The sequence below is a fragment of the Octopus sinensis genome, linkage group LG19 (genome assembly GCF_006345805.1).
Source record: "Octopus sinensis linkage group LG19, ASM634580v1, whole genome shotgun sequence".
NCBI classification, from domain to species: Eukaryota; Metazoa; Mollusca; class Cephalopoda; order Octopoda; family Octopodidae; genus Octopus; species Octopus sinensis.
The window spans coordinates 46,742,190-46,758,892 of NC_043015.1; the positions used below are offsets into that span (position 1 = coordinate 46,742,190).

Sequence of the window (16,703 nt, forward strand, 5' to 3'; positions counted from 1 at the left end):
CTGTAGCTGAGCATCCCTAATCTTATGGGCTCTTAAGTGCTGGTGCCATGTAAAAAGCTCCCATGCCAGTGCTGTGTAAAAGCACTAAATACCCTCTGTAAACTGGTTGGTGTTAGGAAGGGCATCCAGCCATAGAAATCATAGCAAAACAGACAGTGGGCCCTAAAAAGCCGTTCAGCTAGTCAGCTCCTGTCGAACTAACTCATGCCAACATGGAAAACAGGTGCTAAATGATGATGATGATGATGGTTTTATAAGTGTGTGTTTGTTTGTCCCTCCCTCACCTTACACCTTACATCCCCATAAACTAGTTGTTCAGCAAATGAGACGCATAGAGTAAGTACCAGACTTAAGTTAAGTACCGAGGTTAATTTGTTTAGCTAAAAACAGTGCTCCAGCTTGGCTGCTGTTCAGTGACTGAAATAAATAAAAGATAAAAGGTGTATGTATAGGTGTGTGGTAAGAAGTTTGCTTCCCAACCACAGGGTCTTGGTTTCAATCCTTTTGTGTGGCACCTTGGGCAAGTGTCAAAGCCTTGTGAATCAATCTGGTAGACTGAAACTGAAAGAACCCCATCAAATGTGTGTGTGCACGTGTACATGTATGCGCATGTGTGTGAAGGCTCATGACCTAGTGGTTAGGCATATTGCCCTAACAATCGTGAAATCTTGGTTTCAATTCCCAAGCTGGCTGTGTGTTGTATTCTTGTGCAAAACATTTAATTTCACACTGCCCCAGCTTCAGCTGTAAATGGATAACCCTGCAATGGACAAGCTTTTCGACCAGGGGGCAATGTTGGCCTGCTTGTCTAGTCAGCAGGATGGCATTATCCAAAAACTAAAACGATACAAAGCACATTGTGAGCAGTAATGTGTAACAACATCTGATGGTCTGGTTGATCATGTCATCACATGATATATGTATATATATGTGTGTGTATATATGTGTGTATATACATGTGTGTGTATGTGAGTATATATATGTGTGTGTGTATGTGAGTATATATATGTGTGTGTGTATGTGAGTATATATATGTGCGTGTGTGTGTGAGTATATATATATATGTGTGTGTATGTATGTGTGCGTGTGTATATGTGCGCATATGTGTGTATGTATGTGTGTGTGTGTATATGTATGTGTGTGTATATATATGTGTATATATATATATATATATATATAATGTGAGAAAGAAAGAAGAAACAAAATATCCTTAAGATGATATTTTGTGTGTGTGTACATGTATGTATATGTATTGTGGGTGTATGTGTCTTACTATCTGATTTCATGTGGCAGTTGTAAGCACATGTGACCATCATGCAAGTGGTTCCCTTTATTTCCAATCTTCCATGAAAACATGTCTGGTCACAGGGAGGTATTACCTTGCTTGGAAACAGGCAAAGGTTTGTGACAGGAAGAGCATCCAGCTGTAGAAAATGCACCTCAGCAAGTTCTGTGTGACCCATGCAAGCATGGAAAAGTGAATGTTAAACGATGATGATAATGAGGAAATGACAATAACAAAACGTTGTTTTTTTGGGGGTTTTTTTGTAATTCTTTATTCTTCAACTATTTTTAGGTGGCTATGTCCAACCCACTTCCTTCACACCTGAACCGCAATTGTCTGATAGAATTGGTAGCACGAGACAGAAGGTTGTTGTTGTGTGCAGAAAGTTCTGATGACACAAGGTAAGATATCCATTTTAAACATTAAAATCCACAACAAAAACCTCAGGTATTACCTTCTGTATATTTTACATTTTTCGTATTCCCCTCTCTCTCTCTCTTGCGGAGAGACACTGAACAGCTATATGCACACATACACACAAGGCAGTAACTTCCACCTACCGGATTCAATCACAAAGTTTCGGTCGGCTCGGGGCTATAGTGGAAGACACCTACCCAAAGTGCCACGCAGTGGGACTGAACCTGAAACCATATAGCTTGGAAGCAAACTCCCTAACCACACAGCCATGCCCGCGCCTACAGTCATGCCCGTATTCATTTGTCTCAATTGTCCAAAGCCAAATGTCTCTGTTACTCAGAGAGAGAGAGAGAAAGCATCGTACATAATTAACAAATTATTTTTAGGGCAAGTCAGTGACGTCCCTCTATGTGGACACTCAGAAATAGCAGCCAAATTTTCCTTCAAATTCACTCAAAGTGCACCATACCCTTCTTTCATAGAAAAGATTGTATGATTGCACTTACTGGAAAAAAGACTGGATGGGCCCGGCTAGAACGTCTCTGACCAATAGGTCTGCTCAGTCAGAGTTGATCTTGCGGCTAAACAACAACAGCAGCTATTTTCAATTATCATCAACTTCCAGAATACCCCGGATGGGGATGGGTGTCAATAAGTATAAGGTAAAAATAATTAAGGGGAAGTAACTCTTGGTAAAAAATGAATACCTTGTAGTATCTATAGTTATCGGAAATTAATATTCTTTACTCTAGGCACAAGGCCCGAAATTTTTTTGGGGGCGGGGCAGTCGATTACATCGACTCCAGTACGCAACTGGTACTTATCGAACCCGAAAGGATGAAAGGCAACGTCGACCTCGGCAGAATTTGAACTCAGAAGTAAAGACAGACGAAATACCTATTTCTTTACTACCTGCAAGGGGCTGAACATAGAGGGGACAAGCACGGACAGACATAGGTATTAAGTCGATTACATCGACCCCAGTTCGTAACTGGTACTTAATTTATCGATCCCGAAAGGACGAAAGGCAAAGTCGACCTCGGCGGAATTTGAACTCTGAACGTAAAGACAGACGAAATACCACTAAGCATTTCGCCTGGTGTGCTAACGTTTCTCTCAGCTCGTCGCCTTATCGGAAACTGATATTGATAAATAAACTATCGGTTTGTAGCCAGGCACAAAGAAGCCAGCGCTATTTTGAAACAGCGACATCTTACCTGCAACCATTGCCATACACGAGACTAAAATGAGATCTCACCTGTAACCATTATTGAAGAAAAAGACAACATTTTCCCCTCTCATTCTTCTCAGGCTGAGGCCGAGAAGACACTTTGAAGCCAGGAGCTCACAGTGGACTTTGGTCTCACTGTGATACTACATGCATTGTCTCCAGACGTTATTGAACCTCACATGTATGGGAGAGAAGGCTAACTACACACTACTGTGAAGATGGTTACTGAAAGCAAACCCCTTGGGATCTTTTCGGTTTGAATGGCAGTTTTTAACATAATTTCTAGGTAACTAAAAAAATTTTAAACTTCGTATACTGGTAGAATGTGTTTATAAAACATCTTTTTTTCTCTTGGCTTTATTGAGAAAATTCTATAGTTTGTAAGATATTTGTTGTTTTTCTTCAAATTCTGCAATTTCAACCAACAGTGACGTCTATTGAGTTAAAAAACATTCTGTGCCGTATGAATAAGTCCCTCGTTTAAGAAACAGATTGGGTTTATTTACATTTGTGAAGAAAAAAGATACCCTTCCCCCACCCCTAACTACCCCTAACCCTAAAACAGATTGAAGTGAAATAGATCGATACTAGGGTCATAATTATGGGTGACAATTTCATATGACACCGCTAGAAAAAACTGCCGTTCAAACCGAAAAGATTCAACCCCTTTTATGAAGCACCTGTGAATAAATGGTTATTGAATTTACTCCGCCTGAGAACTTCATTCTTCGTATTTCCAGCTCCTTGAATCAACAGACTAATTATAATGGAAGCAGAAGATACCCCAAAAGTATCATAAAAACCTTCCATTATAAAATGGTGACCCCGACGTGCCTTCCTTCCATTTTAGGTTAGTTGCTGTCCGCAGAATTTCATATAATAATATAATGAAATTATTGTATACAGTGCTCAGGTGCACCACAACTTGTCAGAAAGTGCGTATAGAGTACATGCAGTAATGTACAAATGTCTAGAAAGCGAACAGTGTATGAGTCAGATACATGCTTGTGTGTGTATGGAGGGGAGAAAACCAGGTGTAGTGTTGGCGAATCTCAAGAGGCATGGAAGTTTTGAAGGATGCAGTGCTCCGACAACTAACAACTGATGCCGGCAGTTTGTTCCATGCTTCAGCAACTCTCAACGTGAAAAAATGTTTCCTAAAGTCATGGGAGCTGTGCTGTTTTCTGACTTTGTAAATATGTCCACAGGTGTTAGACAGTTGGAGTTTGAAAAGGTGCCCAGAGTTATTGTTTGTAAGATGGTTAATAATTTTATGGTTGTCTGCCAAGTCAGCTGCCAGACGTCGGTGTTTCAATGTGTCCATGCCCAGGGAAGTAAGGCCTTGTGCCTAAATTAGAAATACCTAAAAATAAATGCAGAACTAAATAATTTCAACTAGTATCTCACTAAATATTTGTTTTAAAGTCTTGTACTTATTTTCTCAGTCTCTTTTATTGAACTGCTAAGTTATAGGGCTTGGCTGTGTGGTAAGAAGCTTCCTTCTCAACCACATAGTTCCAGGTTCAGTCCCACTGTGTGACACCTTTGGCAAGTGTCTTCTACTATAGTCTTGGGCCAACCAAAGTTTTGCAAGTGGATTTAGTAGATGAAAACTGTGAGAATCCCGTCATGTATATATATATATATATATATATATATGTGTGTGTCTTTGTCTCCCCCCACCCATCACTGCTTGACAACTGGTGTTGGTATGTTTACATCCCTGTAACTTAGCACTTCAGCAAAAGACACTGATAGACTAAGTACTAGGTTGTAAAAAAAAAATAATCCTGGAGTCGATTTGTTTGACTAAAACCCTTCAAAGTGGTGCTCCAGCATGGCTGCAGTTGAATGGTTAAGGTGTTGGACTCATAGTTGTAAGATTGTGGTTTCAATTCCTGGACTGGGCGACGCGTTGTGTTCTTGAGCAAAACACTTCATTTCACGTTGCCATCACATGTCTTATCTCTAACACTGCTTTTTAAACCTGATTGTTTATATTATGTTTACTCCTTTTACCTTCTAATTTATGTACCCCATTTTGATTTTTGGGGATTTTGAGTTACACTTTCTATTATATTATTTGAGTTATCATCATCATCATCATCATCATTTAGCGTCCGTTTTCCATGCTAGCATGGGTTGGACGGTTTAACTGGGGTCTGTGAAGCCGGAAGGCTTCATCAGGCCCAGTCAGATTTGGCAGTGTTTCTACGGCTGGATGCCCTTCCTAACGCCAACCACTCCGTGAGTGTAGTGGGTGCTTTTTACGTGCCACCATCACAATTCACTACATCACAATTTATTTCGCTGTTACTAAGTGGTTTTCCACCACATTTCTTAAAAATTGTGGTAGAGGCCTTGGTTTCGGGACCATTCATGTCGAGAAACTGAAGTTGGGGGTAAGCGGGGGCAGGCTTCCTGTAGAAAATCCAGCTCCAAAAAAGCCTCATGATAGCAAAGGAGAATGGTTACCAGCCAGCCCAAAAATTGGGGTGGGGTGCACTTGCCTACCTTGGCTGCTTATGGCATTGAGGTAGATCTGGCCACCTCTGTTAACAAGGGAGGGGTGCTGGATTTAAAACACTGGATGATGATGATGATGATATGCATTAAGTTACTATCTTTAGTATGTGTTTACCTGTTCAGATCCTTGCAGGAGTGGCTTTGTGGTAAGTAGGTTGTTTACCAACCACATGGTTCCGGGTTCAGTCCCACTGCGTGGCACCTTGGGCAAGTGTCTTCTACTATAGCTTCGGGCCGACCAAAGCCTTGTGAGTGGATTTGGTAGACGGAAACTGAAAGAAGCCTGTCGTATATATGTATATATATATATATATATATGTATGTGTGTGTTTGCGTGTCTGTGTTTGTCCCCCTAGCATTGCTTGACAACCGATGCTGGTGTGTTTACGTCCCCGTAACTTAGTGGTTCGGCAAAAAAGACCGATAGAATAAGTCCCGGGGTCGATTTGCTCGACTAAAGGCGGTGCTCCAGCATGGCCGCAGTCAAATGACTGAAACAAGTAAAAGAGAGAAAGAGTATAGCAAAGGAGAATGGTTACCAGCCAGCCCAAAAGTTGGGTCGGGGTGCACTTGCCTACCTTGGCTGCTTATGGCCGCAGTCAAATGACTGAAACAAGTAAAAGAGTAAAAGAGTGAGTATAGAGTATTGTTTTCGCCAGTTATTTCCCTTGCATCATTTTCCGTATTAACTTTATTTACATCAATGACTTATTTCGTGTAATTTTCTTAAGTGTTCATTTCTATGTAGAAAGAATTTCGTAAATTTAATATTCTCAACTATAGACCACTGTTCATCTCCAAATGCTGTTAAGTACTAGTTTGACGGTGGTTATTTCCTTGTCTTAAAAGTCCTCTGTATTTGTAACGTGTCTTCACTATTCTTACTGTTGGAGCTTTCATCTTTCTTAATAATAATAATGAAATTATTGTATACAGTGCTCAGGTGCACCACAACTTGTCAGAAAGTGCGTATAGAGTATATGCAGTAATGTACAAATGTCTGGAAAGCGAACAATGTATGAGTCAGATACATGCTTGGTTGTGTATGGAGGGGAGAAAATCAGGTGTAGTGTTGGCGAATCTCAGGAAGCATGGAAGTTTTGAAGGATGCAGTGCTCTGACAACTAACAACCGATGCCGGCAGTTTGTTCCATGCTTCAGCAACTCTCAGCGTGAAAAAATGTTTCCTAAAGTCATGGGAGCTGTGCTGTTTTCTGACTTTGTAAATATGTCCACGGGTGTTAGACGGGTGGAGTTTGAAAAGGTGCTCAGAGTTATTGTTTGTAAGATGGTTGATAATTTCTTATAGAATCATGCTCTCCATCTCATTCTTTGTCTGAAGGTATTTATTTTATAGATGATATCTCTTTTTGTATTCCTTTTTTGATGGTATTGGAGTATCTTTCATGGATATATTTATATTTATTATTTCCATTTTCTGGTAATCTGCTTTAGTCATTCAGTAAAATACTGAGTTTGTTTAAAGGTAAATTTCCAAAATTGGTTCATAGGGATATACAATCCTAGCAGGTACCATGTTCACTTTGACTGGTTAACAATAATACTGGTTAACCTCAGTGAATGTAGATGAACTCCACTTAGCTTATTTTTCTATCCTTAGTAGATTCTCACTTAGATAAATCCATATGTCTATATAGAGACTGCATGTTGTCGGTAGAGAAGAAATGATAAATTATTAAATTATGAGAAAAGAGATTTGGTTGGACTAGTACTCTATTTAGATGGTGTCTGAAATGCAGTTAAATTGTACCCTGGCAAAACAGCATCAGTGATTAACCCCAAAATGCACATCATGCTGCAAAATTTTCAGTGTGCACTGACTTGCAACAGAAACCTATGTTGGTACTGACATGGAAAGATGTGATTAACTGTCACCTGTTTCTGCCTCTCTGTCTCTTTGTCACCCTCTAACCTTTCATCTTCTGACATGAGTTCCCCTCCTCAAATTCCCCTACCCCTCTCACAATTCCTTGTCTTGTGAGTTACACTGTAAAGTAGTTGGCATTTTGAAGGGCATCCAGCTGTAAAAACCATGCCAAAACTAACATTGCCTGTGCTAGTGCCTCTTAAAAAGCACTGAATCCACTCTGCAGAGTGGTTGGTGCTAGGAAGGGCATCCAGCCATAAAAACCCTTCCAAAACACACACAGCAGTCATAGGTAGTTTTTCTACCTGGCCAGCTACTGTGAACCTTCCTACCCTTGCATGCATGGAAGATGGACATTAAACGATGATGATGATAATATATATTTCATGTATTTGTGTATATGTGATATATGGAGATGTGCATATATTTAGTCAAATACACCTACTTACAAGTAAAAGATATACAGGCATAAGCTGTATGTATGTGTATTGTTTAGATAGATATACAGTGATGTGCGTAAATAGAAGAGTGTGTATAAGTGTGTACAGTATTTGTGGGTATCATAAATATATATCAGCAATTAAATTCTTTACTAAGGCATACTAATATCTGTTAATAGATAATAAATCATTACTGTTCTATTTCCTCATTAGGGAACAACTTCTTTGAAGTGAATGTGCGTTCATAACACATTCAATTTATTAGCGTATGGAGACTTTAAGGCACCTAGTGTTTTGAAATTATTGTACCTCCTCAGTCACAGCTACTACCTACCAGCCACCCAGGATTACATCCCAATTGTATTTCAACTACCCTGAACTAATGAATTGAGTCCAGGGTGACTGGGATTTAATTGACTTAGGCACAAGAAGACAGAATTCAGACATAGCTGAAGTACAATAAGTGAAACCAGTAGAAGAATACTCTGAATTCAATTGTCTTTAAAATGAATGCTCCTAAAACAGTGTTTCCCAACCTATTTTCCCCCAGGCTTCACTATAACTTTCCATAAATATGTATGCCCCACCAGTGATTGAAAAACAACTTTATTTTTAATATTTTTTCACAATTATTTAATACAGTGGTTCTCAACCATTTTTTTAATCTATGGACCTCCTTGATTACTGTTTTACTCTGGTGCTCCCCTCCCCCCAGCCTCTCGGATGTTTAAAGACTAGTTTTATAGAAACTTCTTTCAAAACCCCTGTTTTGTTTTTCACACATTAACTTGTGTAGGCTGAACTATTTAACATGTTAGAGAAAGAACCCTATCTGTTTCTTCCAATACATACATCAAAATCAAAATTTTTTTAATAGACCCTTAATATACTACTGTGTGGACCCCAAAAATATTATATGGGCCCCCAGGGGGCCATATGAACCCTTGCTGAGAACCACTTATTTAATACAAAATAATCTACCAGTAACTCTTTATTTAAGTAGAGTACAAAAATTAGTACATTCTTGACTAAGAAATAAAAAAACAAGTGAATTGCTTTATTGAGAACCTCGTGCCTGGCAGCCTACGGCACCATGCCCTACCACCATTTTCCCAGGCCCCACAAGTGGGGCATTTATCCCACATTGAGAATCACTGCTCTAAATTCTATCAGCTTTTTAAATTCCTCCTGCACTACCAAGGTCACCTTATTAAGAAAAATTAACCTTGTTCTTTGTTGAATGAGATGAATGCTATTCATTAAACTGCATAATTTTTGTATTTCACCAAAGTGCTTGGAAAATGGCAATTGAAGAAGCCAGAGCAGTTCATGCAACCCGACGATTTTCAGACACATTCCGACCAGATCATCACCAAGGCATGGAGCCACCACCTTCTTATGCTGAGCTTTACAACCAACCTCAGATTTTAACATATGCCACCAATGAGTATCCAACGGGCTATTCTGTGCATCATGTTAATTCTTTACCTTATGGTAAGTACACCATCAAAACAAGTACACACACATATCACCGCTATTATTATTATTATTATTATTCTATGTTTGACTTTTGCTTTATATTTGTACAAGTTGGCTCCAAGTCTCACTCAGAGACCTCAAGAGACAACAGGTTGGAAGTTTGTGATGTTGTTATTCCTAGTGTGCCAAAAAAAAAAACGAAAATAATGTTTGTTTTAAAACTTGAGATTACATAGAAAGTATTTTGCGTAGGATATGAGCAGTTCCCATGAGCACTATCTTTTGAATTTCTGCCATTTTGGGGTTTCCTGGTATCTGAGTTAGGTAGCGATCAGCCCCTTTTGCTATCATTCCCAGGGCACCTATGACAACCGGTATTATTATTATTATTAATAAGGCGGTGAGCTGGCAGAATCATTAGCATCTGACTTCATGTTCTGAGTTCAGATTCTGCTGAGGTTGACTTTGCCCTTCATCCTTTCGGGGTCGACGAAATAAGTTAATAAAAAAGGAGCTCTCCGTCAGTTGCGATGACGAGGGTCCCAGCTGATACGATCAACGGAACAGCTTGCTCGTGAAATTAACGTGCAAGTGGCTGAGCTCTCCACAGACACGTGTACCCTTAACATAGTTCTCAGAAAGATTCAGCGTGACACAAAGTGTGACAAGGCTGGCCCTTTGAAATACAGGTACTACTCACTTTTGCCAGCTGAATGGACTGGAGCAACATGAAATAAAGTGTCTTGCTCAAGGACTCAACGTGCCACCGGGAATTGAACTTGTGACCTTATGACCATGAGCCGAATACCCCTAACCACTAAGCCACATGCCTGCCGAAATAAGTACTAGTTGAGCACTGGTGTCGATGTAATCGACTTAGTCCTCCTAACAAATTTCAGGCTTTGTGCCTATAGTAGAAAGGATTATTATTATATTAGCTTTCTCCAGGCTTTCGTCAGTTGGGTGAGATTTCTTGAGGCAGCATTATTCTATGCCAAGATGCCATGTCCAACCACTAGGCTGTGGAGATGTGTTGTTTATGCGGGACTAAATGTCTCAGCTGCTCAGGTTGTGTCAATGTAAACACACAGGGAGACGTGCACAAATACACATGTGCACACACACACACACACACACACACACACACACACACACACACATACACAGACACACACACACACACACACACACACACACACATACACTATGAGACACATATATTTAGTCAAATACATCTGTCTGCACAAGTAAAAATTATACAGGTATAAGCTTACACCTTGTTGAATATACAGGTACCAGCTTACACTGATTGCAGATGGTATTCATTTGCATGGTGACTATCTCACAAAAAATTTAAAACATTTTATTTTTTGAGATATATTTGTCCAATTTGGGTCAGTTTGTTTTCATGACATGTTTTTTTGATCTCACTCATTTGACATCTGCTTTCCATGCTGGCATGGGTTGGACAGTTTGACTGAAAACTGGTAAACTTGGGAGCTGCACCAGGTTCCAATCTGATTTAGCATAGTTTATACAGCTGGATCTTCTTCCTAATGCCAATCACTCCAAGAGTGTAGCAGGTGCTTTGTACATGCCACCAGCATGGGTACCAGTTATGAAATACTGGCATTAGCCATGACTATGATCTCGGTTGGCTTCACAGGTCTTAAGCATGATATAATGCCAAAGGTCTCGGCCTCTTGTCACTGCTTCCGCGAGGCCCGAAGTTTGAATCGTACTTTTTACATGCCATCAACACAGGTGCCAATTATGTGATACTGACATTGGCCACGGCTATGATTTCACTTGGCTTGATAGTTCTTCTCAAGCACAGCATATCATACATATATTTATCTCAGATGGGAGCAGGTATGGCGATGTGGTTAAGAAAATTGTTTTGAAATAACAAGGTCTTAGGTTCAATCTCACTAACATTTATGACGAGTGTTGTTTCTCATAACCTCATGTTGCCTTGACTTTTGAGAGTGGAATTGAGTGGATGGAAACCACATGGAAGCCTGTTAGATGCTTCAAAGATAGCTAGATGAAAAATCCTTCAATATCATCCTCTCCCTTACTTTTCTCTGTACCACTTTATCATGCTAGTCCAACATGGTTCAGTGCTTGGTCCATTACTCTTTTTAGTTTTGATATATGATCTGAAGTGTATTCATGAAAATGAGCTCAGTCTCTACCCAAATGACTCCCCCCACTCCCAAAATGTTCCAAACACCAGCTTAATAATGACTAAATGTTATTTTACTATATTCTTCATTATTAATTCATTATTTAATTATTAATTGAATCAAGGGCAGTGTTTTTCAATAGAAATAAAGTAACAAAATATATAAAAGACATTTATGCAGTTTTTATGTATAGTCAGCGAAAGCACATGGTTCAGTGGTTAGAGTGTCAGGATCACAATCATGACGTAGTGAGGTCGATTCCTGGACCGGGCTATGTGTTGTGTTCTTGAGCAAGACGTTTCATTTCATGTTACTCCAGTTCACTCATCTGTAGAAATGAGAAGCAACGTCACTGGTGCCAAACTGTATCAGCATTTACTTTTCCCTTGGACAACATCGGTGGCACAAATATAATTGCCTGGAGAAGAAAATGCTGCAATTAGGTTAAACAGAAATCTTGTAAGAAGAATAGCCAGGAAGAGAGACCTGAAAGTGACATTTGAGCCAGTGACATAAAACTTTTTGTTTTTGTGAAGGAAAAACTGAATGAATTAATGCTTGCATTGTATTTTGGGAATTCTAACCTGTCCGCATAAAAATAATTTGATATTCTGAGTGTAATCAATAACAACAAAGCTGTATCAGCAGAATGTATTTTCCTAGCTTGCTAATTGAATAACGTAGACGTAGCTAGTGAACATGATCTGGACTTTATTGTCAATAGTGATTTGTATCAGACAAACCACATTTCAGAAATATTGAATTTCTAAATGTCTCACTGAGATATGTATGGTGGTGGAGCGATAGAGTGGTTGTATACTGTCAACTTAACGTGACAGTCCTGTAAGGGAATTACACCACCACTGTTTAGCCCTAGGAAGCATCGACGCTTCCTGTCGGCCTTGACACATTTCCTGTGACCTTATATATTTAGAAATTTGATATTTCTGATTTTGGTGATCAGTGAATAAACTTCACTGAAAATATACATATATATATTTACGAAGTCTAGACAAATATCTTCAGCTAGCAGGCCTTGCTACTCTAGACTGATGATGGGCGAAGACCCAGAAATATGCATTTCCCTAGATGCAGGCCTAGCTGTTGGGAGTGCTTGTCTCCCCTTCGTAAATATATAAGGACACAGGAAATGTGTCAAGGCCGACAAGAAACGTCGATGCTTGCTAGGGTTAAACAGCGGTGGTGTAATTCCTTTACAGGACTGTCACATTAAGTTGACAGTATACAACCACTCTAAACCACATTTCAAAAATCATCAAGAAGGCTGAGGGTATCTCAGTATCACTCAGTAAGATCTTTGTCATTTATTCTCAACAGGGTAAAAAGACATTCATAAAACTTCTACTTATAATTACTTGTCCTGTTCAATGTCTCTTCCATTAACAAACTCCCTACTGGCTATTACACCTTCTTTGTACTAAATCTTAGTACAGCATGACTTTCTGCAAAGATCTAGCTACCCTGCAGAGATCATTAGCTAAAGACATCTGGCAATGTTACACAGTTCTAATTCTCTTCTCACACACTATAGTGACCATTTGTCTATTCTATCCGCCATTTTTGCCGAACTAAGCTATGGGGGGAAACACATGGCCTAGTGGTTAGAGCAGTGGATTCGCAGTCGAGGGATCGTGGGTTTGAATCTCAGTCTATTGCTAGCTGCTTTATAACAGTATCCCCTATGCCTGTTCAAGTGACAAGCAGAATGATGGTTTTTTACAAAGTAGATAATTGACTATATGTAAAGGGTAAAGGATAAAGACCCCCTTTGGTCATGAATGACCATGGGTTGCACCTAGAAAGTTACCCTCTGAGGTACAAGTCCAGGCAAGGTTGCTTATGGAAGACCAGCATGCCACCAATGTTATCCAAGGGAATAGTAAATGCTGATACAGTTTGGCACCAGTGACGTTGCTACTCATTTCTACAGATGAGTGAACTGGAGTAACATGAAATGAAACGCCTTTCTCAAGAACACAACACATAGCCCAGTCCAGGAATCGACCTCACTACGTCATGATTGTGATCCTGACACTCTAACCACTGAGCCATGTGCTTTCGCTGACTATACATAAAAACTGCATAAATGTCTTTTATCCCTTTTGTTACTTTATTTCTATTGAAAAACACTGCCCTTGATTCAATTAATAATTAAATAATGAATTAATAATTAATAATGAAGAATATAGTAAAATAACATTTAGTCATTATTAAGCTGGTGTTTGGAACATTAATTTTGATGTAGACCCAGGAGTAGCTGTGTGGAAAGATGTTTGCTTCTCAACCAAATGGTTCCAGGTTCAGTCCCACTGTTTGGTACCTTGGGCAAATGTCTTCTACTATATATTTCTTTATTGCCCACAAGGGGCTAAACATAGAGGGGACAAACAATGACAGACAAAGGGATTAAGTCGATTACATCGACCCCGTGCGAAACTGGTACTTTTTTTATCGACTTCGAAAGGATGAAAGCCAAAGTCGACCTCGGCGGAATTTGAACTCAGAACGTAACGGCAGATGAAATACTGCTAAGCATTTCGATCGGCGCGCTAACGTGTCTGCCAGCTCACCACCCTATGTCTCCTACTATAGCTTTAGGTCGACTGAAGCCTTGTGAGTGGATTTCATAGATGGAAACTGAAGGAAGCCTATCATATATGTATATGTATATCTATGTGTGTGTGTCTTTGTATCTGCGTTTGTCCCATCCCACCCCCATCACCACTTGACGACCAGTTTCGGTGTGTTTACATCCCCATAACTTGTTTGTTCCTTCTTGAGCTATGCCTGGCTCATAGGGCCGGTTTCCTTGGTGTATAGGTTCCCCACCTGGATGGGATGCTGGTCTGTCACTGGTTAGCTACAAGATGCAGGAGGAAAGAGTGAAAGTTGTGGCGAAAGAGTCAGCAGAAGTTCACCATTACCTTCTTCCAGAGCCACGTGGAGCTTAGGCGTTTCGCTCATAAACACACACATCGCTCGGTCTGAGATTCAAACCCACGATCCCTCGACTGTGAATCCACTGCTCTAACCACTAGGCCATGTGCCTCCACCCATGGCTTAGTTTTGCAAAAATGACAGATAGAATAAGTACCAGGCTTAAAAAATAAGTATTGGGGTCAATTTCTTCAACTAAAAACCATTTAAGGCGGTGCCCCAGCATGGCTGCTGTCAAATGACCTAAACAAGTAAAAGATAAGAGCTAGTTTTAGTTTAGATCACTTTGAAACAGGAAGCTTTATACCATTGAACCAGAGATGGTTTCTAACAAGTATGGTATCAGAAGGGCTGAAAATGTTGAAATTCTCACAAATGCATTTTCACTTTGCATACTCTTTACTCTTTACTCTTTTACTTGTTTCAGTCATTTGACTGCGGCCATGCTGGAGCACTGCCTTTAGTCGAGCAAATCGACCCCAGGACTTATTCTTTGTAAGCCCAGTACTTATTCTATCAGTCTCTTTTGCCGAACCGCTAAGTGACGGGGACGTAAACACACCAGCATCGGTTGTCAAGCAATGCTAGGGGGACAAACACACACAAACACACACACACATACATATATATATATACATATATACGACAGGCTTCTTTCAGTTTCCGTCTACCAAATCCACTCACAAGGCATTGGTCGGCCCGGGGCTATAGCAGGAGACACTTGCCCAAGATGCCACGCAGTGGGACTGAACCTGGAACCATGTGGTTGTTTAGCAAGCTACTTACCACACAGCCACTCCTGCGCCTTACGATCATGATGCTGACACCCTAACCACTAAGCCACGTGCCTCCACACCGCATCCATGAGAAATATTTTTATCTTTTTCTTCTTTTGTTTTCCAGGTACCAGACAGATTTACGTACAAGAACCTTATCGCGAGCGTTATACCGGCTGTGACGTTGCAATGGGTGTGGCTACCGGTGCTCTAGTCGGGTCGATGCTATGGTCACCGTTTTTGTGGTGGTGGTAAACTTCATTATGAATGACCCCGTTAAGATTTTGCCCTGCATTATTCCACCTTTTCTTGTTTTGTTTCCCCTCATTTAAATAATTAAAATGTAGATCATTAAATGAGTTCATAGATATTTAAACACAAGCATGATGGTTCTGGTCATTTTGTTACATACTGAATATGATAAAATTACATTTGATCTTACTGTAAGATCATTTGACTATATAACAGATACATTCTCAATGCATTCAAATTGCTTTGATTTATTTGTTCTTTTGTTTATCTCTTAGTAGGGGGGTATCTTTATCTGACTATGGACATTGGGCATGGATCCAGATCCGGTCTCCACTGTCCATTGTACAACACTTTGGTCTTGGTTAAATAGTGCCTCTTAAAATTTGGTAGAAGAAAACCATGCAGAAAATATCCACATGTACACACACGCACACATATAAATGATAAAGGAACAGGAATTAGTAAGTTCAACATTACATAATCATCTGTTACTTTGTCACTTTTATCAATTTCATATTGTTTTGTGTGGAGGCGCGTGGCTTAGTGGTTAGGGTGTCAGCACCATGATCGTAAGATTGTGGTTTCGATTCCTGGACCGGGTGACGCGTTGTGTTCTTGAGCAAAACACTTCATTTCACGTTGCTCCAATCTACTCAGCTGGCAAAAATGAGTAACGCTGCGATGGACTGGCGTCCCGTCCAGCTGGGGAACACATACGCCATAGAAACCGTGAAACCGGGCCCATGAGCCTGACTAGACTTTAAAAGGGTGCATTTATTTTTATTTTTATTATGCTTTGTACCCAACTAATGTTTCATTCTAAAGAATATATATATTGAATTCAAACACCATGTCATCAGTATTGCTGTATACCTAAGCAAAACATTGATACACACACACACATGCATGCACATACCACATATGCATTCAGTTATAGATTACAAGATTAAATTTCAGAAGCTGTTATTTCAAATTTCATATTACTGAATTTCAGAAATGTGAAACTTGCAGTAGAGGTTAGTGAAATTTTAAATAAGATAAAACTCTACAATATGCACAGAGCAGTCTTCCCCCCCTCCTTGGTCACATAGTATTTTTCTTTCTTTTCTTTCTTTCATATATACATGCATGTGTGTGTGTATGTGCATCAGTGTGTGTGTGTGTGTTTATATCAGGTGGACAAAATCTAATATATTTAAAATCTATATACTTTGTGGTATATATGTGTGTGACGTAGCTATCTCCCCTTAACTGTTTTGTTC

General features: G+C 39.8%; 1 protein-coding gene across 3 annotated transcripts in view; it reads left to right on the forward strand.

Annotated features, from left to right (window-relative positions):
• The window catches only part of LOC115222126 (pleckstrin homology domain-containing family B member 2), a 54,027-nt gene extending 38,369 nt beyond the window's left edge, over window positions 1–15,658 (forward strand). For all 3 annotated transcript variants that reach the window (XM_029792258.2, XM_036511472.1, XM_036511473.1), the window contains exons 4-6: window positions 1,577–1,686; window positions 9,079–9,281; window positions 15,317–15,658. In XM_029792258.2, the coding sequence (XP_029648118.1) occupies window positions 1,577–1,686; window positions 9,079–9,281; window positions 15,317–15,444 (441 nt within the window). In that variant the 3' untranslated portion in view covers window positions 15,445–15,658. The remainder of the gene's footprint in view (window positions 1–1,576; window positions 1,687–9,078; window positions 9,282–15,316) is intronic.
• Window positions 15,659–16,703: the final 1,045 nt, after the last annotated feature.